Below are 24787 nucleotides of genomic sequence, written 5' to 3'. Positions count from 1 at the left end.
ATCTAAATTATTACCCTCGCCAGAGGAGAGGGTATTGCATTTGAGTCCGTTTGTTTTTGTACACCGTTCCTTTCCTATGCCATCTCCAGGTGCTGCATAACGCCATTCCCGGGCACCGAAGGGGGCTCGGCAATGACGCACGCTGAAAGGGAGTACTCAGTTTTCACTCTGGTTGTTTGTTTGTTTTCTTGTGTTCTTTCTTGTTTGTCCGGGCGATATCTCAGCCATCCTTCGAGCTAGGAAGCTGAAATTTTGGCACAATAGTATACAATACGCAAAAAGTGCATGGTTATCTATATAATAATACACAAAAAGGGCATGGTTATCGATATAATAATACTGTTATGAATTTGGGGTAGAGGAATATCTAGATCCAGGTAGATCTGCATAGGTAGGTGTCCGGCTGTCGTGATAGGGAACCTCACCTGTAATAAGTTCTGTAGCCCGAATGTCGGATTAAGCTTGTATCTGTGTCCCCACCACAAGGGGGCGGGGCATGCTAATTAGTACAGGGATTATGGGTAAAATTCCCTTGTGTGTCGTTCCCTCTGTAAGCATCCCAGTGCCCCTTATGGCAACGCACTCCCATAGACACTTAGGTAGGCCCTTAGTGCACCACATTAATTAAATCCCCCCTCCGCCACAAGACGATAAAACTGACCGGAAGAGCACCAGCAAGCGGCCGCGCAGTGTTACACCATGGCAGGCAGACATCATATAGGCAGGCTGAGGCCACGCCCACCTTGTGAAGGATTGGTCGAGGGAGGGCGGTGACGTCGGAGGAGAAGGAGACCACGAACGGTGAGCCGACATTTTGACCCTTCTCATGCTGGATCCATAGCGAGCGGTCGCATTTTGCCTCCGTCAGCATCGACGTCCCTCTCCTTCCTGTGTCGTTGTTGGATACTCTCTCTCGCTTGGCCTTCACGTATTCCTCTGCCATCGACTCTCCCCGCTTCGTGTCGGATGTTGGCGAGCGACGGTGTGCGGGACGTGACCTGTGGTTGCGAACCAAGGATAGACTGCGTGCGGGATGTTCGTAAAACGGCACAGCCCCAAGAACAAAGAGCCGTGGTTTCCGTGCCGCGTTCGCGAGGAAGGGCACAGTTGGGGAGCGGGCTGCGCACTCGTTTGCCTCACGTGGGAGGCTTTCATCGGGGCCGAGCGAGCAAGGGCGCGTCGGGGCCTGGTTCGCGCCAACGACCGAGCAGTTCGCGCCAACGACCAGACGATTCCTGACACACAAAGATAAGCCAACACAAACGCGCACACAACGGTTATTTTTGCTTAATTCATTCCCCTGGCTGTTGTTGAAGTGAGGTGTGCGGGATCCCGATTTAGGAATCATAGTAATTTACCGGGGCGTTCATTGTTCTCGGGTTCCGCATAATAAATCGTTTCTTTTTGTACATTGAATTTGGGTTTTCGTTCACTTGATTTCATTTCCTACAGGATCGAGGGCTGCCGGCGGAGCCGTGAGGTAAGAGCTCGCCGCTTCTTCCTCTCCCTTCTTCCTTCAGTATTGCATGGTCAAGTCCGCAATTGATCGTCGCCTCGGAGTTAAAGCTCGTTCAAGCTATCCGCGATCCCACGGTCTTAACCTCGGGGCAATCGCGCGACAATACGTAGAAAGTGCATGGTTATCCATGCAATACGCAAAAAGTGCACGGTTATCTATATAATATGCAAAAGGTGTACGGTTATCTATATAATAATACGCAAAAAGTGCACGGTTATCAATATAATAATACGCAAAAAGTGCATGGTTATCCAAATAATAATACGCAGAAAGTGCACGGTTATCTATACAATACACAAAAAAGTTCACAGTTATCTATACAATACGCAAAAAGTGAATGGTTATCTATATAATAATACGCAGAAAGTGCATGGTTATCTATACAATATGCAAAAAGTGCTTGGCTATCTATATAAGAACAAGTTTGTGTGTGTGTGTGTGTGTGTGTGTGTGTGTGTGTGTGTGTGTGTGTGTGTGTGTGTGTGTGTGTGTGTGTGTGTGTGTGTGTGTGTGTGCACGCGCGCGCACATTCATTTGTGTCGTTGGTTGATATCTCCATATGCGGGTTTCAGAGGATGGAACGGATGATCAGTCATTCCAGGTCTCGAAGTATCCACCCCCCTTTCAGTAAGGGATGCTCTTATGTTCTGAGGGCTCTTTTCAGGATCGTAGCCAAGCCCCAGACGACTTCCAACTGTCATTTGTTTGTAGATGTGGTAATATTCCCAGGGATGTTTTCTAAGATCTGCGTGAGGTTCTTCTTTAGCATTCCCATTGCTCCAATTAATTAATGGTATAATTTAGGCGATCTTCAGCTTCCAGGATCTTTTCACTTCATTTTTCAGATCTTGGTAAATTATTCATTTTCTTCATTTCAGCATTGTTTCGGCCAAAATTTCTGGTTACTGACACCTCAATTAGCAATGCCTTCATTTATTTTTTGTAGCCAAGTATAATATCCGGTCGCAATGGTTTGTTTTCTAGATTCACGTTTTTTTCATGTTTCCATTATTTTTCTGGAACTGGAATATTGAAAGTTTTGCAGATGTGCCAGTGGATTACTCTACATACCTTTTTGTGTGTGTGTGTGTGTGTGTGTGTGTGTGTGTGTGTGTGTGTGTGTGTGTGTGTGTGTGTGTGTTTACCAGATGGAGGCTATACAGATTTCAGTAAGAGAAGTGAAATGGTGGCTTTGCAGTGTTACACGATGAAAGCTTTAGGTAACAATCGATGTACACAGCATGATATCCAGAGAGAAGAGCAAAAGGAGAGTTGACACAGGCCCTAACTGGCCCCACGTACCTTAAAACAAAGCACGTTTCTCCATCTCTTAACATATGAGTCGATACTTTGTGAGTTGGGTAGAAATGGTAGCAAGATGATCTAAGTTAATGAAAACACATCATCCAACTACATTATCAGAAGAAACATTTTCTTGGTGTATTTGCAATGTTTACTGAGATGTGTGTCTATGTCTTAGAAAGATAGACCTCATAGTTTTGCTTTCTGATTGTTAGCTCTCTCGGGCATGCTCAGTAAAGGGCACCTTAACTGCCTTTATCATGGATCTGCGGACCTTCTTATCATGGATCTTCTTCCTCTTTTCACCAATTAATACATACAGGATTGGATTGATGCTGCTGTTCGCAAGAGCAATACTCGAAGTTACTGGCATTACGGAGTTGATGGAATGGTAAAGGATCACATCCCGAGTTGGATACGAAGCAAATTCCATAATGATCACCACATGGTAGGGAGTCTTTTAAATAAAGAAAGTCACAACAACTGTGATGATCAGTTTCATTGGCTTCCCCTTGTTCATCAGTTGGCTCCGTTTGATCTTCAAGGCAATAAGCGTGCAACACACCAGTATAACTGGGAATGGAATGAGAAAGCCGAAAATAAATCTACTTATGTTTACGACTGTAATGGTTTTGATAAAGGTTTCAAAATCCCCATAATCAAGAAAACAGACGGTGAATCCCTTTTCATACTCGTAAGTATTTCGAAAGAAATGAGGTCTGGTCGGCTTAAGATGCACACGATGGCGAACACAGCATCTGCTGCAGCATAAGCGCTCTGCAGAGTTCGAATTCCCAACGATTTCACCGGGTGCACCACGGTCAGGTATGCGATCGATGGTCCTATGGAAGTAAATGCTGGCGTACTTGTTTACGGACATGGTGAAGGAACGCATTTTGCAATAAAAGCTTTTTAAAAGCCTGTGGTTTAATTTTGGCCCCAAAATCTAATCAGTTAATCTTTACATCATCATACATACCTGTACCTAGTTTTAATGAGATCACTTCAGCCGTTCTCAAGTTATAGACCTATAGGATAGTTAGTAACCTATAGGATAGTTATCAATTACAAGGATAGTTAGGATGAAATCTCTTCGCACCATCCACATCCACTCACCAAGGTGACAGGACTCCACACCAGCTTTTGTGAACTATTTGGAATGTGTGTCCACCCTCAGGAGAGCCAGGAAACAATATCTCTCCATTCTCAAGACCGAACTCTCTTATCTGTCTCCCTCTTCCAAATCCTGGTGGCGTCTGGTCAAATCTGTTTCTGGTGTTTGTTCCCCCTCCATCCCCTCCCTCACCTCAAACGGCTACTCCGCACGTGAAAAAGCTGAATGCCTCAACTCTGTGTTTGCCTCTAAATCTTGTGTCCCAAACCCATCCCTCTCTGTACCCACCGTACCCAGTCGTACCCAGCTGCTCCTGGACTCTGTGTCCTTTCCTCCTGACAAGGTGGAAAAGTTTCTGTCAACCCTCGACTCTGATTCTGCAACTGGACCTGACGGCATCAGCCCACGGGTCCTAAAATCCTGTTCTTCCGCTCTTTCACTCCCTCTCGCTGTTCTCTTCACTCTCTCTTTTGCTCAAGGTCATCTGCCATCTGCTTGGAAATCAGCCAACATCACCGCTTTGCACAAAAAAGGCGCAAAAACAGATCCTAGCAACTACAGACCAATCAGCCTTCTCCCAATTATCAGCAAAGTCATGGAATCCATCATTGCTTCAGATATGAAATCTTTCCTCTTCTCCAATGGCTTGATCTCTGATCATCAATTTGGTTTCAGACCTGGTCACTCTACTCTGGACATGCTGCTACTGCTTTCTCAACAATGGATGGAGGTCCTCAATGCCAAACAGGAAATTAGAACTGTCTCCCTTGACATATCACGTGCCTTCGATACGGTCTGGCACCCAGCTCTGCTCACCAAACTCTCCTCCTTTGGTATCCAAAGGCTTTGGTATCCAAATCTCCACGCATGTCTGGCGGACTTCCTCTCTAGTCGTAGTCAACGTGTTGCCCTGAATTGGGTTTCTCTCATCTCCTCTTCCTGTTCAGGCTGGAGTTCCCCAAGGCAGTGTTCTGGACCCTGTGCGTTTTCTGGTCTTCATCAATGATCTCTCTGACTCTCTTGAAAATCCTCTCTATCTCTTTGCTGATGACTCTACTCTCTGTCACTCCATTCCTCATCCCTCAGATCGGCAGTCTGCAGCCTCCTCACTCTCTGCAGACCTGGACAAAATCACAGACTGGGCAAACAAGTGGAACATGTCTTTCAATCCTGACAAATCTCACACTCTTACGATGTCTCTCCGAAAAGACCGACTGGACAACCCTCCCATCCACTTTCTGAATAATCCTCTCGAAGAAGTTCTGTCACTCAAGCTTTTGGGTCTCACTATCTGCCATGATCTTTCCTGGGAAAACCACATTTCAAATCTGGCCTCCAAAGCCAGTCGCCGACTGGGCATCATCCCCCTCCATCGTGCGAAGTCTTTCCTTGGCACACCTGAGCTCCTCACCACATACAAGGCTTTCATCGGCAGCTCAATGGAATACTGCTCTCCCCTCTGGGCTGGTGCTCCTGCCTCACACCTAGCTCCTCTTCACGCTGTTGAAACCAAAGCGTTCAGATTCATTGGAATCTCCCGCGATGAAGCTAACTCCGAGGGCCTTTCACTCACTCACCGCAGGCAGGTTGGTGGTCTTTCCGTCTTCTACCGACTCCTCTCTGGCCTTGCCCCCTCAGCTCTCTCTGAGCTCTGTCCCCCAAATATTCCTACAGGTCACACAAGATCTGCTTGCAACCCTCTTATGGTTAAACTGCCAAAATCAAGACTCTCTGCTCACCTTCACTCCTTCATTCCTCTTTTCTCCCGACTCTGGAACAAACTCCCTCACTCTCTTCAATCCCACTCCACCCTCCAGGTCTTTAAAACAGCTGTTCACCACCATCTCTTATCTTCCCCCATCCAAAACATTGATCTTTTCTATCCCCGCTAATTTCACCCCAATTCCACTTTTTTGAAATACCAACTTCTGTCCTGGAAGTCCTTGGTGTCCTTGTGTTTGATACTTCTGCCACCCCCCTCCCCCCAAGCCCTCTCCCTCCCACACATCTCCCTGCTCTTAAATGTTGTGTGCCGTCAAGTGTTTGTGTGCTTCCCCTTCTCTTGTCTTCCGCTCCCTCTTTTTATATATTTTGTTTGTCTGGTTGATTTGTTTGTGAAATAAATGTCAGCTCTTTCACGAGCCTCGATTCAGTATACAAAAAAATATATATATAAATAAATAAATAAAAATTCCCATGTGTGACGTCATGAGCTTTACCCATCCCACCAATCCCCTCGATCTTCATCCGTACGCATCGTCACTTCCTCTCGTCCACCATTTGTCATCACCCCAAATCAATCAGTCGGCCTATTCGCTTTCAAATTCACTCTTCGACTTATTACTGTGATATTTATTGGTACTTTCGAGTATTTTAAAAGGTGGGGCTTGATTCGGATTATTTTCATTCGTATACAGGGTGTCCACAAATTACCGTTCCAAATTAAAACCGTAATAAAAAATGGATGAAATGAGATTCAATGATCCGGTTTGAGGCTTGTGATAGAACATTTCTCAAAGTTTTATTGCTAAGATTTGTCAAGATCATTATATAGCATTCATCAACATTTATCATCACTTGGTCTCTGTAAACCAGGCAACACTGCTCCTTCTTGTGGGGACGCCATCTGCAATAAATGTGACTTCACTCGTCACAGGCAACAACTGGAAACGGAAAAAGTTAATATAAAAAAACATCTCTATGGTATTCATAGAATACTTACCCCGCACAGTAAACTTCGTGCGAGCCAACTCTTCTGTTTTTGAAGGGTCTTTTTGTCTTTGATCCAATATGGCTGCCAGACCACGTGAGCGATGACATCATAAATTTACATTCTCTAATAGAATTGTTGTGTCGATCATGCTCAATAAATTTCAAACTGATCAGACTAAGCGTTGTCGCTGTCGAATCATGACATCATAATTAAGACACCAATGACATCTCGTTAACAAACTTATTCCCCATGTGGAATTATTTACAATGAGCCACGTTTCAATTTTTTCCACGGAGCGGTTTCGGAGATATAGTGGTGCAACGTTTTTCAGTTATTCCAAGATGGTGTCTGTACCACGTGACCTATGATGTCATAATTATTATTAAAAGTTATACAGGAGGAGGCGCTCTGATGGTGAAAATTTTGTGTCCATCGGACCAACAGTTGCAGAGAAAAAAAAATTCATACTGATCAGATGAAGCGTTATACTTGTCGAATTATGACGTCATAACGAAGGCGTCAATGACATCAGCATTAACATATTTTATTCCACCCGGGGAGTACTTGACAATGAGACATGTTTCAATTTTTTCCATTGCGCGGTTTTGGCGTTGAAAGAGGAGTAACGTTTTTCCAAGACGGCATCCGTACCACGTGAACTATGACATCATCACTATTATTAAAAATTATACAGGTGGAGGCACTCCTATGGTAAAATTTTGTGTCAATCGGACCAACGGTTGCCGAGAAAATGACTTAAAAATGCAGAAACGCACGTACGTCACACGTACGCATTAATGCGATTGCTTAACCGCACTTTTTGCTTCGGTAGCGCGGTGATTAAACAAGCTTGCTGTCGCTTGCCGTTCCTTATCAACCGTTTCGTTGGATTGCTTGTTTAAGTGCTTAAGCCGATTGGTGATGGAACACACCCCGAATGAGACCTTTTCCACAGTCTTGGAGAGATCGTGATCGCTGGTCCGGCCTCCCGGATATACGATACCGGTTGAAGCATAAGTTCCCTCAACTCTGCTAAACGGTATTAAAATTAGTTAATGAAATGGGGCAAACCACATAAAAGTTTGCTGGAACCTGATGGCTCCCTTTTTCTGCCAACGGCGTTAAGGTTAAGTTGGTGACGTATATAGAGCCTCGCAGCTCCGAAAACACCAGAGAATAAGAAGAAGAAGAACCGCTACTTTGAGTTACCCAATCAGCGTGTTCGTTGTTGTGCGGTTCAGTCCAGGCATCCTCACTGGTTTCTCCTTAACTATTGGGCCCTGCACCGTGGTTGCCTGGTTTGGTATGTTTGATGTACATTCGTTGTTTGTATTTTCTCCTGTTAATCGCATTTCAAATGTAACCTTTCCGTAACGTAAAATGTTACTACATGAATCTTACCTTGTCCCACATTTTCTGTTTAATTGCCATTACCCGCCTTGGGCCTGAGTCACACTCGGATAGTATCGATCGTGCAGAAAACGTTGTGTCCACGACATGACAATTGCATAATTATAATTATATCGATGTTTATATTATTGTTCTGCAATCCGATCATTAATCTGCCCATTAAGTGTCGTTCCAATAATAATTATTTGATTGTCGTCGTTGCACTCTTTTGACGTCATCGTTCATATTATTTACAAATCGAAATCGATGTACCCATTTTGTCGTATGTTTTGGAAGAGGGTTGTTAATGTTAACTTGTGGTTCTGTCTGAACGATTTGCGGAATTTTTGTTTTTCTCTTTAAAGTTTAGTTTCGATCAACCTGCGGTCACGTGCTCATCGGTGGCGAATCGAGGAAGCAGGAAAATGCTGAAAATACTTTTCAAAATGCATTAACTTGTTTTGCGATTCGACTTTGATTATATTTCTTCAAACGTGCTGAGCGGCTAGGATATCTCCTGGTAGCAACAGGTGAGTTATCATTTTCCAAAGCAAAAAAAAAAAAAAACCCCCAAAATTGTAATGCATTGTTATTGGTGAAAAGGCAAAAACTATTTGGTTTCAAGGTAAATGTTCCCAATTTACTCGTTTTCTACCGACACGACACATTCTATATGCACGTACACGTTTACGTTGTCCTGGATTGGCGTTTACATATGAATCGTGGCTTGTAATGTGAGAAAGCAAGGTCAAGTTCTTTATGCAGAGGTTCAAGTCCTTTACGCAGAGGTTCAAGTCCTTTACGCAGAGGTTCAAGTCCTTTACGCAGAGGTTCAAGTCCTTTACGCAGAGGTTCAAGTCCTTTACGCAGAGGTTCAAGTCCTTTACGCAGAGGTTCAAGTCCTTTACGCAGAGGTTCAAGTCCTTTACGCAGAGGTTCAAGTCCTTTACGCAGAGGTTCAAGTCCTTTACGCAGAGGTTCAAGTCCTTTACGCAGAGGTTCAAGTCCTTTACGCAGAGGTTCAAGTCCTTTACGCAGAGGTTCAAGTCCTTTACGCAGAGGTTCAAGTCCTTTACGCAGAGGTTCAAGTCCTTTACGCAGAGGTTCAAGTCCTTTACGCAGAGGTTCAAGTCCTTTACGCAGAGGTTCAAGTCCTTTACGCAGAGGTTCAAGTCCTTTACGCAGAGGTTCAAGTCCTTTACGCAGAGGTTCAAGTCCTTTACGCAGAGGTTCAAGTCCTTTACGCAGAGGTTCAAGTCCTTTACGCAGAGGTTCAAGTCCTTTACGCAGAGGTTCAAGTCCTTTACGCAGAGGTTCAAGTCCTTTACGCAGAGGTTCAAGTCCTTTACGCAGAGGTTCAAGTCCTTTACGCAGAGGTTCAAGTCCTTTACGCAGAGGTTCAAGTCCTTTACGCAGAGGTTCAAGTCCTTTACGCAGAGGTTCAAGTCCTTTACGCAGAGGTTCAAGTCCTTTACGCAGAGGTTCAAGTCCTTTACGCAGAGGTTCAAGTCCTTTACGCAGAGGTTCAAGTCCTTTACGCAGAGGTTCAAGTCCTTTACGCAGAGGTTCAAGTCCTTTACGCAGAGGTTCAAGTCCTTTACGCAGAGGTTCAAGTCCTTTACGCAGAGGTTCAAGTCCTTTACGCAGAGGTTCAAGTCCTTTACGCAGAGGTTCAAGTCCTTTACGCAGAGGTTCAAGTCCTTTACGCAGAGGTTCAAGTCCTTTACGCAGAGGTTCAAGTCCTTTACGCAGAGGTTCAAGTCCTTTACGCAGAGGTTCAAGTCCTTTACGCAGAGGTTCAAGTCCTTTACGCAGAGGTTCAAGTCCTTTACGCAGAGGTTCAAGTCCTTTACGCAGAGGTTCAAGTCCTTTACGCAGAGGTTCAAGTCCTTTACGCAGAGGTTCAAGTCCTTTACGCAGAGGTTCAAGTCCTTTACGCAGAGGTTCAAGTCCTTTACGCAGAGGTTCAAGTCCTTTACGCAGAGGTTCAAGTCCTTTACGCAGAGGTTCAAGTCCTTTACGCAGAGGTTCAAGTCCTTTACGCAGAGGTTCAAGTCCTTTACGCAGAGGTTCAAGTCCTTTACGCAGAGGTTCAAGTCCTTTACGCAGAGGTTCAAGTCCTTTACGCAGAGGTTCAAGTCCTTTACGCAGAGGTTCAAGTCCTTTACGCAGAGGTTCAAGTCCTTTACGCAGAGGTTCAAGTCCTTTACGCAGAGGTTCAAGTCCTTTACGCAGAGGTTCAAGTCCTTTACGCAGAGGTTCAAGTCCTTTACGCAGAGGTTCAAGTCCTTTACGCAGAGGTTCAAGTCCTTTACGCAGAGGTTCAAGTCCTTTACGCAGAGGTTCAAGTCCTTTACGCAGAGGTTCAAGTCCTTTACGCAGAGGTTCAAGTCCTTTACGCAGAGGTTCAAGTCCTTTACGCAGAGGTTCAAGTCCTTTACGCAGAGGTTCAAGTCCTTTACGCAGAGGTTCAAGTCCTTTACGCAGAGGTTCAAGTCCTTTACGCAGAGGTTCAAGTCCTTTACGCAGAGGTTCAAGTCCTTTACGCAGAGGTTCAAGTCCTTTACGCAGAGGTTCAAGTCCTTTACGCAGAGGTTCAAGTCCTTTACGCAGAGGTTCAAGTCCTTTACGCAGAGGTTCAAGTCCTTTACGCAGAGGTTCAAGTCCTTTACGCAGAGGTTCAAGTCCTTTACGCAGAGGTTCAAGTCCTTTACGCAGAGGTTCAAGTCCTTTACGCAGAGGTTCAAGTCCTTTACGCAGAGGTTCAAGTCCTTTACGCAGAGGTTCAAGTCCTTTACGCAGAGGTTCAAGTCCTTTACGCAGAGGTTCAAGTCCTTTACGCAGAGGTTCAAGTCCTTTACGCAGAGGTTCAAGTCCTTTACGCAGAGGTTCAAGTCCTTTACGCAGAGGTTCAAGTCCTTCACGCAGAGGTTCAAGTCCTTCATGCAGAGGTTCACGTCCTTTATGCAGACAATAATGCTGGTACGATGACCTCTCCTAGCCTGGTTTCCAATCCCGACTCAGCTATAAACTGTCATCCCTGGGGTTTTACAGGAAGGATGATTCATCAATGTGTAGATGGATGTTGAACTGGGCATCCCCCATCTGCCGGTATTAGTTGATGAATGTTAAAAATGTCATGGTGTCCTTCGTGAAGATTAGGCGAGCTCAGACTGATATCATGAACAAACTTGAATGGCATTCAATAGAGGGCATATCTCCGCCAGGCTGAACAGTTTACATTTTGTATCCCACTAAGAGGCCGGATCTGCATCCAGACCTGAACCTAAATCTAATCGGTTTGTTCTTGTCACCTACCCAACTCTTCCACCTATGGATCAAATTTAAATGAGGCATATGCCCAGTTGCTTTCACAATCTGGATCGGGATCTCTACAAAAATCGAATCCATTAGTCCTTGTCACACACCTAACTTGTTCGCCAATATCCATCCACAACTTTGAGATATCCTGCTCATAAACAGGGGTGAAAATATAACCTCTGTCCAATTTCGGTGGTGGAGGTAATTGAGATCTCCTGCCCAAACGACTGCTAGGCAGGCAATGGCAAATTACCCAGTCTGATCTTGCCAGGAAACTGCTTTAAATGCACCGACGTTCTACAACAGAGTATGATACATCAGAAGAGAACCTAAACAACGATGAAAATAAATATAAAAGCACGATTAAAATAAGCATTCATGATATTCTTTAGCAGGCAGTAGTAGATTCAATGCTTAAAGCACCGTCTACACAATTATTCCATATAATGCATTCTGATAAGTAATGGAAAATATTTGGTCTTGTTTGATCACTTGTGTATTCAGGTGGCGACGGTTCTAACTCCGAACTATCTTTGTGCAAAACACCTCTCAGTCTTTGTGCATAAAAAAAATAAACGGACGGTATCCACCCTTGCTCATTGTTGTGGTTTCGGTACTTTAACTTCTCTTAATGTATGTCCATGACTGATTTAATACGATTGGGCTATTGCCAAACACGGAATGACACAATAATTTGGCTTGCGGATAGTATCGTTATTATCGCTTGTTTTCTGGGGAAAATCTGTTCAACTGCTCAATAGTTTGTGGAACTGCAATTTAGATCGAACCATGAATACAGAGTGTTGGGTCTGACGAAGCAGTTTCTCTGACTGGGGTTGCAATCATGGATGGGTCAGCCCTCCAACACAGGAAGTCAGGACAGAAATTACAAATTTGTTTGGGTGCAGGCGCTAGCTTGCATAACCTTCGCGGAGGATACCGTTGGATCTCTAACGTTCGCCCACTAATGCTGGCAGACGGGACAGGCAGGCAGTTTAACGTCATCCCTGAGGATGGCGCCTACATTGATGAATCACCCTGCTTGTGAAACAATGAAATTGGAGGGAGTTTACCCTCATTTATCAAAGGAAAATTGACCTTCAAATTCCATGGTCCAAGCCGGGACTGAGAAATGGACAGACGGACGGCCCAATGTCACAGATGAGTCGCATCATGCTGTCCAGGTGTTTTGCACAACAGCTTTTGAATACGGTGTACATAATGCTTACGGTTCTTGACAGTTCTAAGTCCATGCCTCACCATTCTTTTTGATCAAAGACAAAGGCCTCCAAGCTTAAAGTAGAACGTCTTTTGGCCATGTTCAATCTCACATGTTATGACATGTAACTCAAATACTCGCAGAGGAGCTGCATACACAAATCACAAATGCACGTAGACAAAAGCACGAGCCAACACATGATTGGACTTCAGACAAACAGCCAGTGAGTTTGAGGTCACCTGCCAGAGCACTCTGCGTACCATTCATGCCATATTTTATGATGACATCACTATCGTGGCAACCGTACTTCCCGACGCCCTTGACCACGGGAGATCAGATTGGCCTTTTTCACAACCTGCGACAGTGAGACATAGGGAGAAGACATCCTTTATGCAGAGTCCTTTGTAATTATGTAACGTAATTATGTAACAATCCTTTGTAACGTAATTATGTAAAGCATCTGACAGACTTAATTATGTAAAGCATCTGAGCCTGGTGTTGGCTTAGCGGTTAGGGTACCGGCTTAGGATCCTAGGATCCTGGGTTCGAATCCCGGTCGATCGCTGAATTAACGCCAGGGGGGTTGACTCAGCCTGTCATCCTTCCGAGGTCGGCAAATTGAGTACCAGTTCACTGGTAATTCCCTGTTTGTCGTAAAAGGCGACAAACAGGGTTGGCGGCAGGAAGGGCATCCGGCCGTAAAACATTGCTTCAAAAAGGGGACCACAAAACAACAACAACCACGGTGCCCGAAAAAGGCCAACCCCCGCTTTGTGGGGAAAAATGGCCTCTAAAAAGGTGGTATATATATATATATATATATATCTGACAGACTTAGAACTGTCAAGAAACGTAAACTTACCAGAAGACATGACCACCTTCACCGACAATTGACAGACACTGCATGGGCCAGGAGGAAAAGCACAACTCTGCTTAATGGCAGCACTTTACCGTATGGAATAGTCATAAAAGATGACAAGAACAACATTTTTTATTTTTGCCTTTGCTCATATAAATAGTCAGCAGCAGTTAGCTCATATAAATACCATATATGCCAAAAATTGCTGCATGCTGCCTTCTAATAAAACCAATTTTATATGTGACATGGATTCGCCTATTGTTTACTAATGTAAAGTTAGTGATTTCCCACAATCCAGAAAATAACGAACATATTCATGGAATTGGTGACTGGAAACTGAAAACTGAATCTTACATGGAAAACAATGCAATTAAATTACAATTATTGTTATTAAACATTACTAATTATTAATCTTATTTTTTAATTATTAATTTATTAAATATTATAATTATTAAATTATTAATTATTATTAAATATTATTTATCATTATAATTAAATTATTATTTATTATTATTAAAATTACTAACTACGGTACCCGCCCTACGGGCGGGGCTTCAATTGGGAGGCCCAAATGAAAAGGCAAAATATCAGAAATTGAAGGCTTTTTATTTTAAACGATTCATATAAACATCCGTTAAATCATATCAAACGCAAGTCATCAAAATCTAAACAGTATTTGTAGAATTTCAATAAAAGCCGCATCACTGTTCATATCGGTAAATATTATTCCATCGTGTTTGGAAAAACTGGAAAATTGGGAAAAAAAATTGGAAAAACAATATAGCCTATTTTACTCCCAGGGTCCCAGGATTACCCACCCAAAATTTTGTTGCGATCAGTTCAGCCGTTTTTGCGGTACCTGGGAACAGACAGACAGACATTTGGTGAATTATATTATAGTAAGATTATTAAATTAAATTAAATATTATTAATTATATAATATTAAATATTACATATAATTATTAAATAAATGAAACATTAAATATTAATTAATTAATAATGAATAAACATTATTAAACAAATTAAAATTAATGTAATTAAACAAGTAAATCACACAAAATAGTTAAGATTCGGTCGAATTGCAAATAAAACATTCATTATATTGTCTGATTTTTTTTTTTTACCTCCACCACCGAAGGACGTGTGACAAGGACAAATTGATGAGATTTTGGTGAAGATCTGGATCCGACAATTTTTAAAGTGATTCTTCACCATTGAGAGATAATACAAGGCCAAAAACGATAAATTGCACGATATCTCAAAGTTGTGGATGAGTTGTGACAACTTTTTTATATATTTTGTTTGTCTGGTTGATTTGTTTGTGAAGTAAATGTCAGCTCTTTCACGAGCCTCGATTCAGTATACAAAAAAAACAAAAAAAAACTTTGCGGATGAGTTGGGTAGGTGACGAGAACAAGGTTAGGTTTTAGTAAAGGTCTGGATCCATATCCAGACTATCAGTGAGATACAAAACGTAAAGTGTTCAGCTTGGCTGAGGTATGCGCTCTACCGAGTGCCATTCAAGTTGTGTGTGATGCACTGCAGACTTCATTCGCACAGCGTAATTATGTAAAGCAGGAAAAAAAAATCAACACAATTTGATGCACGAGGTATACCGTCTGTACCTGGAAGTGGAGCTCAAGCTTAGCCAATGCTCCACTCATGCCAATCGTGCCTGCTACAGAAGAGCATCGCTGTCGATCTCGATCTCGAATGCTGACATTAAATGCTGAACAAAATTCCATCTAGCAATCTCTTGAGAGCCCTGTTAAAGTAAAATTAGCTTTGAACGTTGCCCCACTTTGTTGAAACGATGGTGAAAATCCTACCATTGGCAAAACCAGGATGTCCCTCATCTAATGCCTTTGTAGAAACGTTTTTTTTTTTTTTGGTTTTTTTTTTTTTTACTTTGAAAAATCCTCGAAATACAGATGAGAAGATAAGATTGCCAAAAATAATTATCAAAAAAGCAAAATAAACCTTGGTGTGGTTGTCAATGTAAATGTACAATGATGTATGATATAATGATGTGGCAATGTGGGTGCAGGCATATCGGTTGACGTTGAAGAGTGCCGTTCCAGTTAGTAATATCTTTCTTGTAACTTAAATTTGATGTCTCGTACTTTTTGATGCCACAATGCCTATGATAGCGGTTTGGCCTTTGTGTCCCAATGTCCTGGCCAAATTTAGAATTCCTGTCATATGTGGGAGACAGCTGAGCCCCAGAAGTGATGTAGCCTACTGGGGCTGTTCATGTGCAATAAGATGGAATGATGTATGCATAACTAGAACGGCAATCGGTAGAGAGTATACCTCCGTCAATCTGAACAGTTTACATTTTATATCCCACTGACAGGTCATATCTAGATCTGGACCTAAATCAAAATCGAATCTGTTTGTTCTTGTCACTTAACCAGCTCGTCCACCAAATTTTGTCCGAATCCATCCACAAACTATGGCCTGTTCACAAGCAGACAGTCAACCAGATAGACAGGTGAAAACATGGCGGAGGTAATAAAATACAGAATGGTTTAATTGATCTAAACTTCCATTGAATGGGATCCTTATGCATCCAATTATGTTATAAAGCTCCCTCACTCTCTTTCCCCCCCCCTTCCGCCCCATTCCTCCCCACTCACTCCCATCCCTTCCCCTTCTCATCCCCCCCAATCCCCTCTCTCCCCTTCTATACTCCCCTCTCCGCATCGCCCTCCCATCCCCTCGCGATCGTCCTCCATTCCCCTCTCGTTTCCCATTTCAACTGACTATGGATTTAGCTGTATTGGTGTGAATTGTCATTTATTACGGCATACTTCTAATCCCAGGTTTTCTCGCATAAATGAGGTTTGTTGAGTCTCGCATACGATGCATGAGGGTTGTTGAGTCTCACATATGATGCTTGAGGATTGTTGAATCTTAGGCCATCATTATATGTTGCTGTAATTGCAGGTGAGAGCGTTTGCTCGGTGCAGCCGTCATGGCATCATTTCCCTACCCCCACGGGCGTATTCCAGTACCTGGGGCTGGGATGATCCCAGGGCAAACACCTGTGTCTGGGACTGGGCTGATGCCAGGACAAACAACTATGTCTGGAGCTGGGATGATTCCTGGGCCTCCTCCTGTTTCGGCATCTGGGATGATTCCCGGTCCACCACCTGTGCCGTTGCCTGGGATGATTCCTGGTCCACCACCTGTGCCGACCTCTGTGATGGTTTCTGGCCCGCCGCCTGTGCTGACATCTGTGATGGTTTCTGGCCCGCCGCCTGTGCCGACTTCTGGGATGATGTCAGGTCCAATGGCTGTGCCAGGATCAGGGATGCTCTTGGGACCAACGCCTGTGCCAGGATCTGGGATGCTCTTGGGACCGACACCTGTGCCAGGATCTGGGATGCTTTTGGGTCCGGCACCTATGCCTGGAGCTAGGATGCTCTTGGGTCCGACGCCTGTGCCAGGGGCTGGGATGCTCTTGGGTCCGACACCTGTGCCAGGATCTGGGATGCTCCTCGGACCAACACCTGTGCCAGGCACTGGAATTATTGTTGGACAAACATCTGTACCTGTAACTGGTATCATTTCAGGACCCACTATGCAACAGGCTGGGATGATCCCAGGATCAGCATCAGTGTCAGGAAATGGAATGATGTCTGGACCTCCGCCTGTATCAGGAACTGGTCTGATTCAAGGGCAGACACCTGTTCCAGGACATGGATTGATCTCAGCACCTGGATTGATCTCGGGACCTGGATTGATCTCGGGACCTGGAATGATCTCGGGACCTGGAATGATCTCGGGACCTGGAATGATCTCGGGACCTGGAATGATCTCGGGACCTGGAATGATCTCGGGACCTGGAATGATCTCGGGACCTGGAATGATCTCGGGACCTGGAATGATCTCGGGACCTGGAATGATCTCGGGACCTGGAATGATCTCGGGACCTGGAATGATCTCGGGACCTGGAATGATCTCAGGAGCTGGAATGATCTCAGGAGCTGGAATGATCTCAGGAGCTGGACTGATCTCAGGAGCTGGAATGATCTCAGGACCTGGATTGATCTCAGGACCTGGAGTCGGGATAGTTTCTGGACCAACATCTTTGCCAGCACCTGTGCCTGTTTCCATGCCTGTAGCTGTACAACCGGCACCTCCACCACCTCCAGACTTTGTGAGTGAAGAGCAACTGCAGGAAAAAGGTACAACTATACAATTGAGATGATCTGGAAAGAAGAAAATATGATGCATTTCTATTGAATGGTGTTAGATAATTGAATATGAGGGCAATAGGTTTTCACCTTGCTGTTTGGGGCTGTATTTATTCGGGAAGACAGTGGGAACAGGTCAGTGCTTGCAGGGTGTGTTGTCAGGAGTACTTGCAAGTCACTGTATCTGATGTATATTAGTACACCCATTCCCAACAGGAGCGGCAGGGGGTCATGTTATTATCCTTATTATTGCCGATTATTATTATTATTACTTATGTTGGATCAGGACATTGAAAAGATGAGACCGTGCCTCACCATTCTAAATTCCTGATAAAATTTACTTCCGTAAGGGTGTCGGGTGGCAAGAGAGGGGGCAATTTCACAAATCACAAAATCCCTTGGGAAGTGGGGATATTGTTTCGTAATATTGTTAATATTATACTATATTTATATATTATATATAAATATAATATATTATGTTAATTATGTTAATATTATATTATTATGTTAATATTATGTTAATATTATATATTATACTATATATAGTGGGGAACCCTGGTGTTGGGCTAGCGGCTAGGGTGTCAGCTTAGGATCCTAGGATCCTGGGTTCGAAACCCGGTCGATCGCTGAATTAACGCCAGGGGGGTTGACTCAGCCTGTCATCCTTCCGAGGTCGGCAAATTGAGTACCAGTTCACTGGTAATTCCCTGCTTGTCGTTAAAGGCGGCAAAAAAAAAGGGTTGGCGTCAGGAAGGGCATCCGGCCGTAAAACATTGCTTCAAAAAGGGGACCGAAAAACAACAACTACCACGTTTCCCGAAAAAGGCCAACCCCCGCTTGCGGGGAAAAATGGCCTCTAAAGGTGGTTTTTTTTATTTTTATTTTTTTATCATGATTGTTGTTATTACTCCCGCTAGGGAGTAATGCATTCCTGTGTGTGTGTGTGTGTGTGTGTGTGTGTGTGTGTGTGTGTGTGTGTGTGTGTGTGTGTGTGTGTGTGTGTGTGTGTGTGTGTGTGTGTGTGTGTGTGTGTGTGTGTTCGTGTGTTTGTGAACAAGATATCTGGAAAAGTTCTGAACGGATTTGGATGAAGGTTGGTGGGATGATTGCCCTTGGGATAAGGACAAATTGATTAGTTTTTGGTGAAGCTCAGGATATTATTCCAGATCCAGGAATTTTTTGAAGGATTTTTTACCATTGGAAGATAGGGCTCAGCAGCGGCCACCCACAGCGGGAGTATGCGCTCTACTGAGTGGCGTTCTAGTTGCTTTTGTAATGAGAAGAGGCTTTGGAAAAACGGCACAAAAATGCCTTGGAATAACTCCACGGAAGTGGCAGGAAGGGTCGTGTTATTAACCCTCATGGGGTATATCGACTACAGTAGATCTTCAATCGGGTGCATTCGTCGATGTGATGAGCGTAGATCGATGTTTGGATTCTTCCAAATTTCTTTCAGCTCGGTGTTAAACAGCATTAGTGACTGTTTAAAAAAGTAATCATATGTGCTTGTGATTTATAATATTTTTACTTCTGGTAGGGGGTGCTCCCAATAAAACGGCACAATGAGCTATTTATGCACGTTAACACGGCATTTGGTCACCAGGGAGGAAACGCCCTTTGGAGGAGTGGAATATTATTGGTATTAATATTGTTTTGTAATAACATGAATATAAATGCTATTATCATTAGTTTTGTTATTGGAAGCGTCCTTGGGAAAACGCCACGATAAGGCTAACTTAACATGTGTATACACCTCAACACGTATCCCCATTGGCAGGGAAAAGCCCCTTGTGGAGTGGGGGAAAGGGAGGGGAGAAGGGGGGCAAATGAATTTTCCACAACCTTCATTGTGTGACCCTTAGTCCTCCTGCCACATTTGGTTGAGATTGGATAAGTAATGATAGAATGTATCGCAGTCAAAAATCGTCAGACAGGCACCAAATTGTGTTTTAGTAAGATTATCATTTTATATATTTTGCGTAATTGAAAAACATTTCATGCAAATGTTCTCATAGCATCTACGACATTCCCACCTTTTAAAACTATACCTCATTGTCAGTTTGCTGGCTCTTCTGCATTATATAATTATATGAATGAATGAATGATCGTTTTAAGGCTATTTTTCCCGGCTCGAGTGGGGGTTAGCCTTACGGGCCCCATGACGATCATGGTTCCCTGTTCGAGGGAATGTTTTTATGGCCGGATACCCTTCCTGACGCCAACCCTTAGTCGCCTCCGACGATGCGCAGGGATACGGTGTACCTATTCTAAATCGGGGTACACACCGGGGTCATTCATCCCAGCAAGATGGTACTCAATTTAGGCCATGGGGCATTGGTGGAAAATAGGCTCAATTTTCAAATTTTGTGCAACAACGCTTGGGATTACCTAAAAATATCATAGATGTTGTACAAATGACCCTCTGAGTTAAAATCAGTATGTCCCCAGAAAAAAACCGTGCACATTAATTTATAACGTGTAGTTGATGTAAATCATATTTTTGTACATTAGACGAATATACCATAACAACACGTTACAAATAAATATGGTTTCATGCAGTGTTTTATAGTGTTTTGTGGATGATGTCAACATTGTCACCACTTTATATAATTTAATAAATATTTGGAGTGGGTAAATCCCCCTAGACGGGTGTTGTGGGGTGGGGGGGGGGGGCGGTGGGGGGAGGGGTGCTGCCACAATGTGCCTTCACCATGTTTTTGCCCGCAACTTTTTAATGCTGCATTCGATCACCACCAAATTTGGTGACTTTTCTTAAATATTATTTGGGGATTGGGTCAAGTATTGCCATGGTTACCTTTTATTTGATCTTAGTTTTTCATGATTTGGAGGCATATTTTTTCGGGTAGGTCACACATTTCAAGGTAGTAAGCCGACAGGTAGCGGGAGTAATTTGGTCTGTCATATGCAAATAACCAAGGTAGAATTATTTGACAGATGCAGTTCCCAATTGCCTGTTCTTGTAGCCCTGGTTAAAAGCATGACATTCTCAACCATGTCAACATACATTGACCAAAACTTGAAGGTGGCACTTTCTTTGCTCCTCTTCTGTAAGAATTCAGAAAACGATGATGTTACATCTAGGAATGCTTGGCTCTTTAACTCTTCAGTAAGATTTTCCTGGTTGAATCCGGTATGTAAATTCTCCATAACATCAATTACTGTACCTTTTCCATCTTCCAGACTAGCCATGTATGCTTCGCACTGCAGGTAGCGCAAGGCATCATGCATAACTTTATGAGCTCGCATACTTCTGTTGTAGTGATGCCCAGTTACATGGTTATTTACAGGTCATTACAGGTAATTTCTAAACATTTACATTCGGGTTCAGTTTATTTCCACAGTATCAAATATATATCAATAACAATTTTAATGGGAGAAAGTTTATAAATTTAGAATTAAGTCAAAGTAAAAAAGAAGTATGTAAGATGGGTGATACTGCAGAGGGGCCCATAAAGAAGCAAAACTTGTAAGGATATGAGCCCCTGAGCATGCATGTACATTGAGGTGAGATGTATTTACTTTCTATGGGGAAAATATCTTTCAATCATGTACATTGTATGGGGAAAATATCAGAGCATGAGTTGGCGAGGGTACACAAAATTTGTGGGATGGATATTCGCCCATCTCAGTAAAAGGGATCTTTCATGTCATTGTCAACCAAACGTTACAGATAAATAATGCTAAACTATTACTAATTAAATTTAAAAATGACTAACACTGACCGTTAGACATCAGCTAGTTTTGATAAATATTTAAAGAGCTTATGATTGTTCATGTCACTCACCTTCTTCTTTGATTTTGTTTGAGCATGACTTCTCTTTCCTTTTGACTTTGCTGACATCGCAAAATCTTCTGTAGCACTCGTAATGATAGCCCACATTACTACTACTCGGTACAGCGTCTATACAAGATTGCACATTGACGAAGTCGAGACCTAGTTTATTCGAAATGTCTTCAACTACATTGCCTTCCTTGCAGTCAAACTTTCTCCATTCAGCTGCAAAGCTCACAACCTTCATCCAAGAATTACTTGTAAATGATATAAATCTACTTTTAGTTGATGGAACGACATGCATAACACTAAAGTTTTGAAGAAAACTCAACAGGCTTCGAATCCGAGTGAATAGGCTTGGGCGCAGCCATGTTGCTTTCTCCCGGTACACAGTTCAATAACACAACACATGTGATTGGTCAATACCACAAACGTTGCGTTATGGCCTCACTGATTGGTTGATTTTTATTACACTACCGAGGTCAACGAACTTTTTATAATGAGTATTTTTCGGTTTTTAAATTTCACTTTTTTAATTTCTGTGCAGGTTTTTACGTTGGGGACATTGATATTCTGAATAATAATGATATTTAGGACTCATTGTGAAGGTATCACGTAATCCCAAGGGTTGTTGCACGAAAGAAGAAGAAAGCCCATGACGTCTGATGGCCTAATTTGGATGACAGGCTGGGTCAACCCCCCTGGCGTTTATTCAGCGATTGACCGGGATTCAAATTCAGGATCCTAGGATCCCAAGCCTGCGCCCAAACTGCTAAGCCAACACCAGGCTTTGTTACACCATGTTACAACACCATGTTAAGCCAACATAATTATATGAATAATTAAATAAAATTTAGAATCATCCCTCCATCCTTTTATGCTTTTAACTTGCAACATCCAAGTTATATAATCCATCTTTAAGAATTTTTCATTTGGTTGGCTGAAAGATTTTTGATGAAAATGAACAATGAACTCTTGACGAACTTTGTTTTAAAAAAGTGGAGATACATTCAAAGTTCACCGCCCCCCTGCCAAATAAATAAATAACATCATCCAGTGTGCGACATTGCCTTAAGCGCCCAGCGATGCTGCCATGCAGCACATAGAGAAGGAATTGGGAGGGTGCAGTGTAAAATAATTGAGTAATTAATTGCGTAATTAAAATAAATGAATAATAATCATTAAATAATTGATTTTCTTAATCAATTGGCTAATAGCATACCCAAACCAGCAGCAGTGTTTCATCCAAAGCTGAAACTTTTTGAAAATCAATTAATTGAAAAAAATTAAATAACTAATCAATTAATTGATTAATCAATGAATCAAAAATGCCCTTAATAGCCAAATCACTTGGTCACTGTTGTGTCCAAATATCAGCTTCCCAGCTCAAAAGGTGCCTGAGATATTGCCCAGATGAGAAAGAAAATAAATAATTAAATAATGATGAAAATATATAAACAATAATTGTAAAAGAATTAATTTATCAATCAATTGGCTAATAGCATACCGAAACCACTACCGTTTCATCTGGATCTGTAACTTTTGAAAAATTAAGTAGTTAAACAAATAATAAAAAATCAGTTCCCTCGCTCAAACAATGACTGAGATGTCGCCCGGACAAACAAACAAACAAATGAAAAATCGGTCAGAGACCGAGGACTTGCCGGAATATACTTTTTTATCGGCCATTTTGGACAAATATGGCGGCTGAACCACGTGACCGATGACGTCATCATTATATGTTTTCTAAACTAATTTATTCCTTGATGATGCTCAAGAAATTTCTTCTTGATCGGATGAAGTTTTGTACTTGTCGAATTATGATGTCATAATGGACGCACCTATGATATCATCATTAACATATTTTATTCCCCTTGGAGAGTTCTTTAGAATGAGCCATGTCTCAATTTTTTCTATTCAGCACTTTCGGAGATATAGAGGTGCAAAGTTTTTCGGTTTTTCCAAGATGGCGGCCGAACCACGTGACCGATGACGTCATCATTATTTTTTCTCCACCAGTTTATGCCATCATGTCGCTCAAGAAATTGCATCTTGATTGGATGAAGTTTTGTACTTGTCGAATTATCAAATTATGACGTCATAATGGAGACCTTGGGCCGAGAGAGTTAAAAATTGGGCACAGTCTATTCCAGGGCAAGACAAATATGTGTAAAGTTTGGCGATTCTATATGCAACGGTGTAGATGTAGTGCTGTGAACAAACAGACAGACAGATGAAAAATCGGTCAGAGACCGAGGACTTGCCGGAATTTACTTTTTTATCGGCCATTTATGACAAATATGGCGGCCGAACCACATGACCGATGATGTCATCATTAACATATTTTATTCCCCATGGAGAGTTCTTTACAATGAGCCATGTCTCAATTTTTTCTATTCAGCACTTTCGGAGATATGGAGGTGCAAAGTTTTTCGGTTTTTCCAAGATGGCGGCCGAACCACGTGACTGATGACGTCATCAATTGGGCGCAGTCTCTTCATGGGCAAGACAAATACATGTGCAAAGTTTGGCGATTGTATGTGCAACGGTGTAGATGTAGTGCTGCAAACAGACAAACAGTCAGACAAACGAACAGATCAACATACTTGCCGGAATCTTTTCCGGCAAGTAACAAACCAACCGATCGACATACTTGCCGGGATCTTTTCCAGCAAGTAAAAAACAAACAAACGGAGTGAAAACTGAGTACTCCCTTTCAGCGCGCATCATCTCCAGGCCCCCTTCGTTGCCCGGCAATGACGTCTTGCAGCACCTGGAGATGGAATAGGAAAGGAGCGGTGTACAATTCAACTGCCATGAAGTTTTGCATCTTCAATCTTGGATATTCCTTGAGAGAGATGGGGATGGGAACAGACAGACATGAGAATGAGAGACCTGTGATTGGAGACTGGCAAATGTAATACCGATTCTAAAGAAAGAACTGAGGATATAATTTCGTATTACCCTAACATTATTACCCTAACAAACCCAATATGAGTGTAAGGTGATGCATGTGGAAGTGTTCAAGAGCAGCAATGTGTGTTTCCAGGCCTCAGATCCACAAGGCAGTGTGACACGAGGGCCTTATTTTTGATGAATGATGGGTTGCCCTCCTTGGACTGTCTGTCTGTCAGGGACTGTCTGTGGATCTCTAGCCTTAATCGTTCTCCTTTTTGTATGTCTGTTATTGAGGGGATCTTTCAAAAATGCAACCTTATTGCTTTCTGCATTTTTTTTTTTTAAAGTACTGCCCAGATTCTATAATACTACTACTATTGTAGACTGCTGCCCATTATTGTAGGTAAGTGTATGGAACCTGCTGTAATGAATAGGATTAATTTGAGTTCAATATACCG

At 42.7% G+C, this 24787-nt stretch overlaps 1 protein-coding gene across 1 annotated transcript in view; it reads left to right on the top strand.

Annotated features, from left to right (window-relative positions):
• Positions 1-7855: 7855 nt before the first annotated feature.
• LOC144888864 (uncharacterized) overlaps positions 7856-24787 on the top strand; it is a 32488-nt gene continuing 15556 nt past the window's right edge. Inside the window, exons 1-2 of the mRNA XM_078768429.1 lie at positions 7856-7951; positions 16386-17629. Coding sequence (XP_078624555.1) covers positions 16414-17629 — 1216 coding nt within the window. The 5' untranslated portion in view covers positions 7856-7951; positions 16386-16413. The remainder of the gene's footprint in view (positions 7952-16385; positions 17630-24787) is intronic.

Source organism: Myxine glutinosa, chromosome 14 (assembly GCF_964187855.1).
Source record: "Myxine glutinosa chromosome 14, kmMyxGlut1.1, whole genome shotgun sequence".
NCBI classification, from domain to species: Eukaryota; Metazoa; Chordata; class Myxini; order Myxiniformes; family Myxinidae; genus Myxine; species Myxine glutinosa.
Note: the sequence above shows the minus strand (reverse complement) of the source record. Positions and strands in the feature narration are given on the sequence as shown.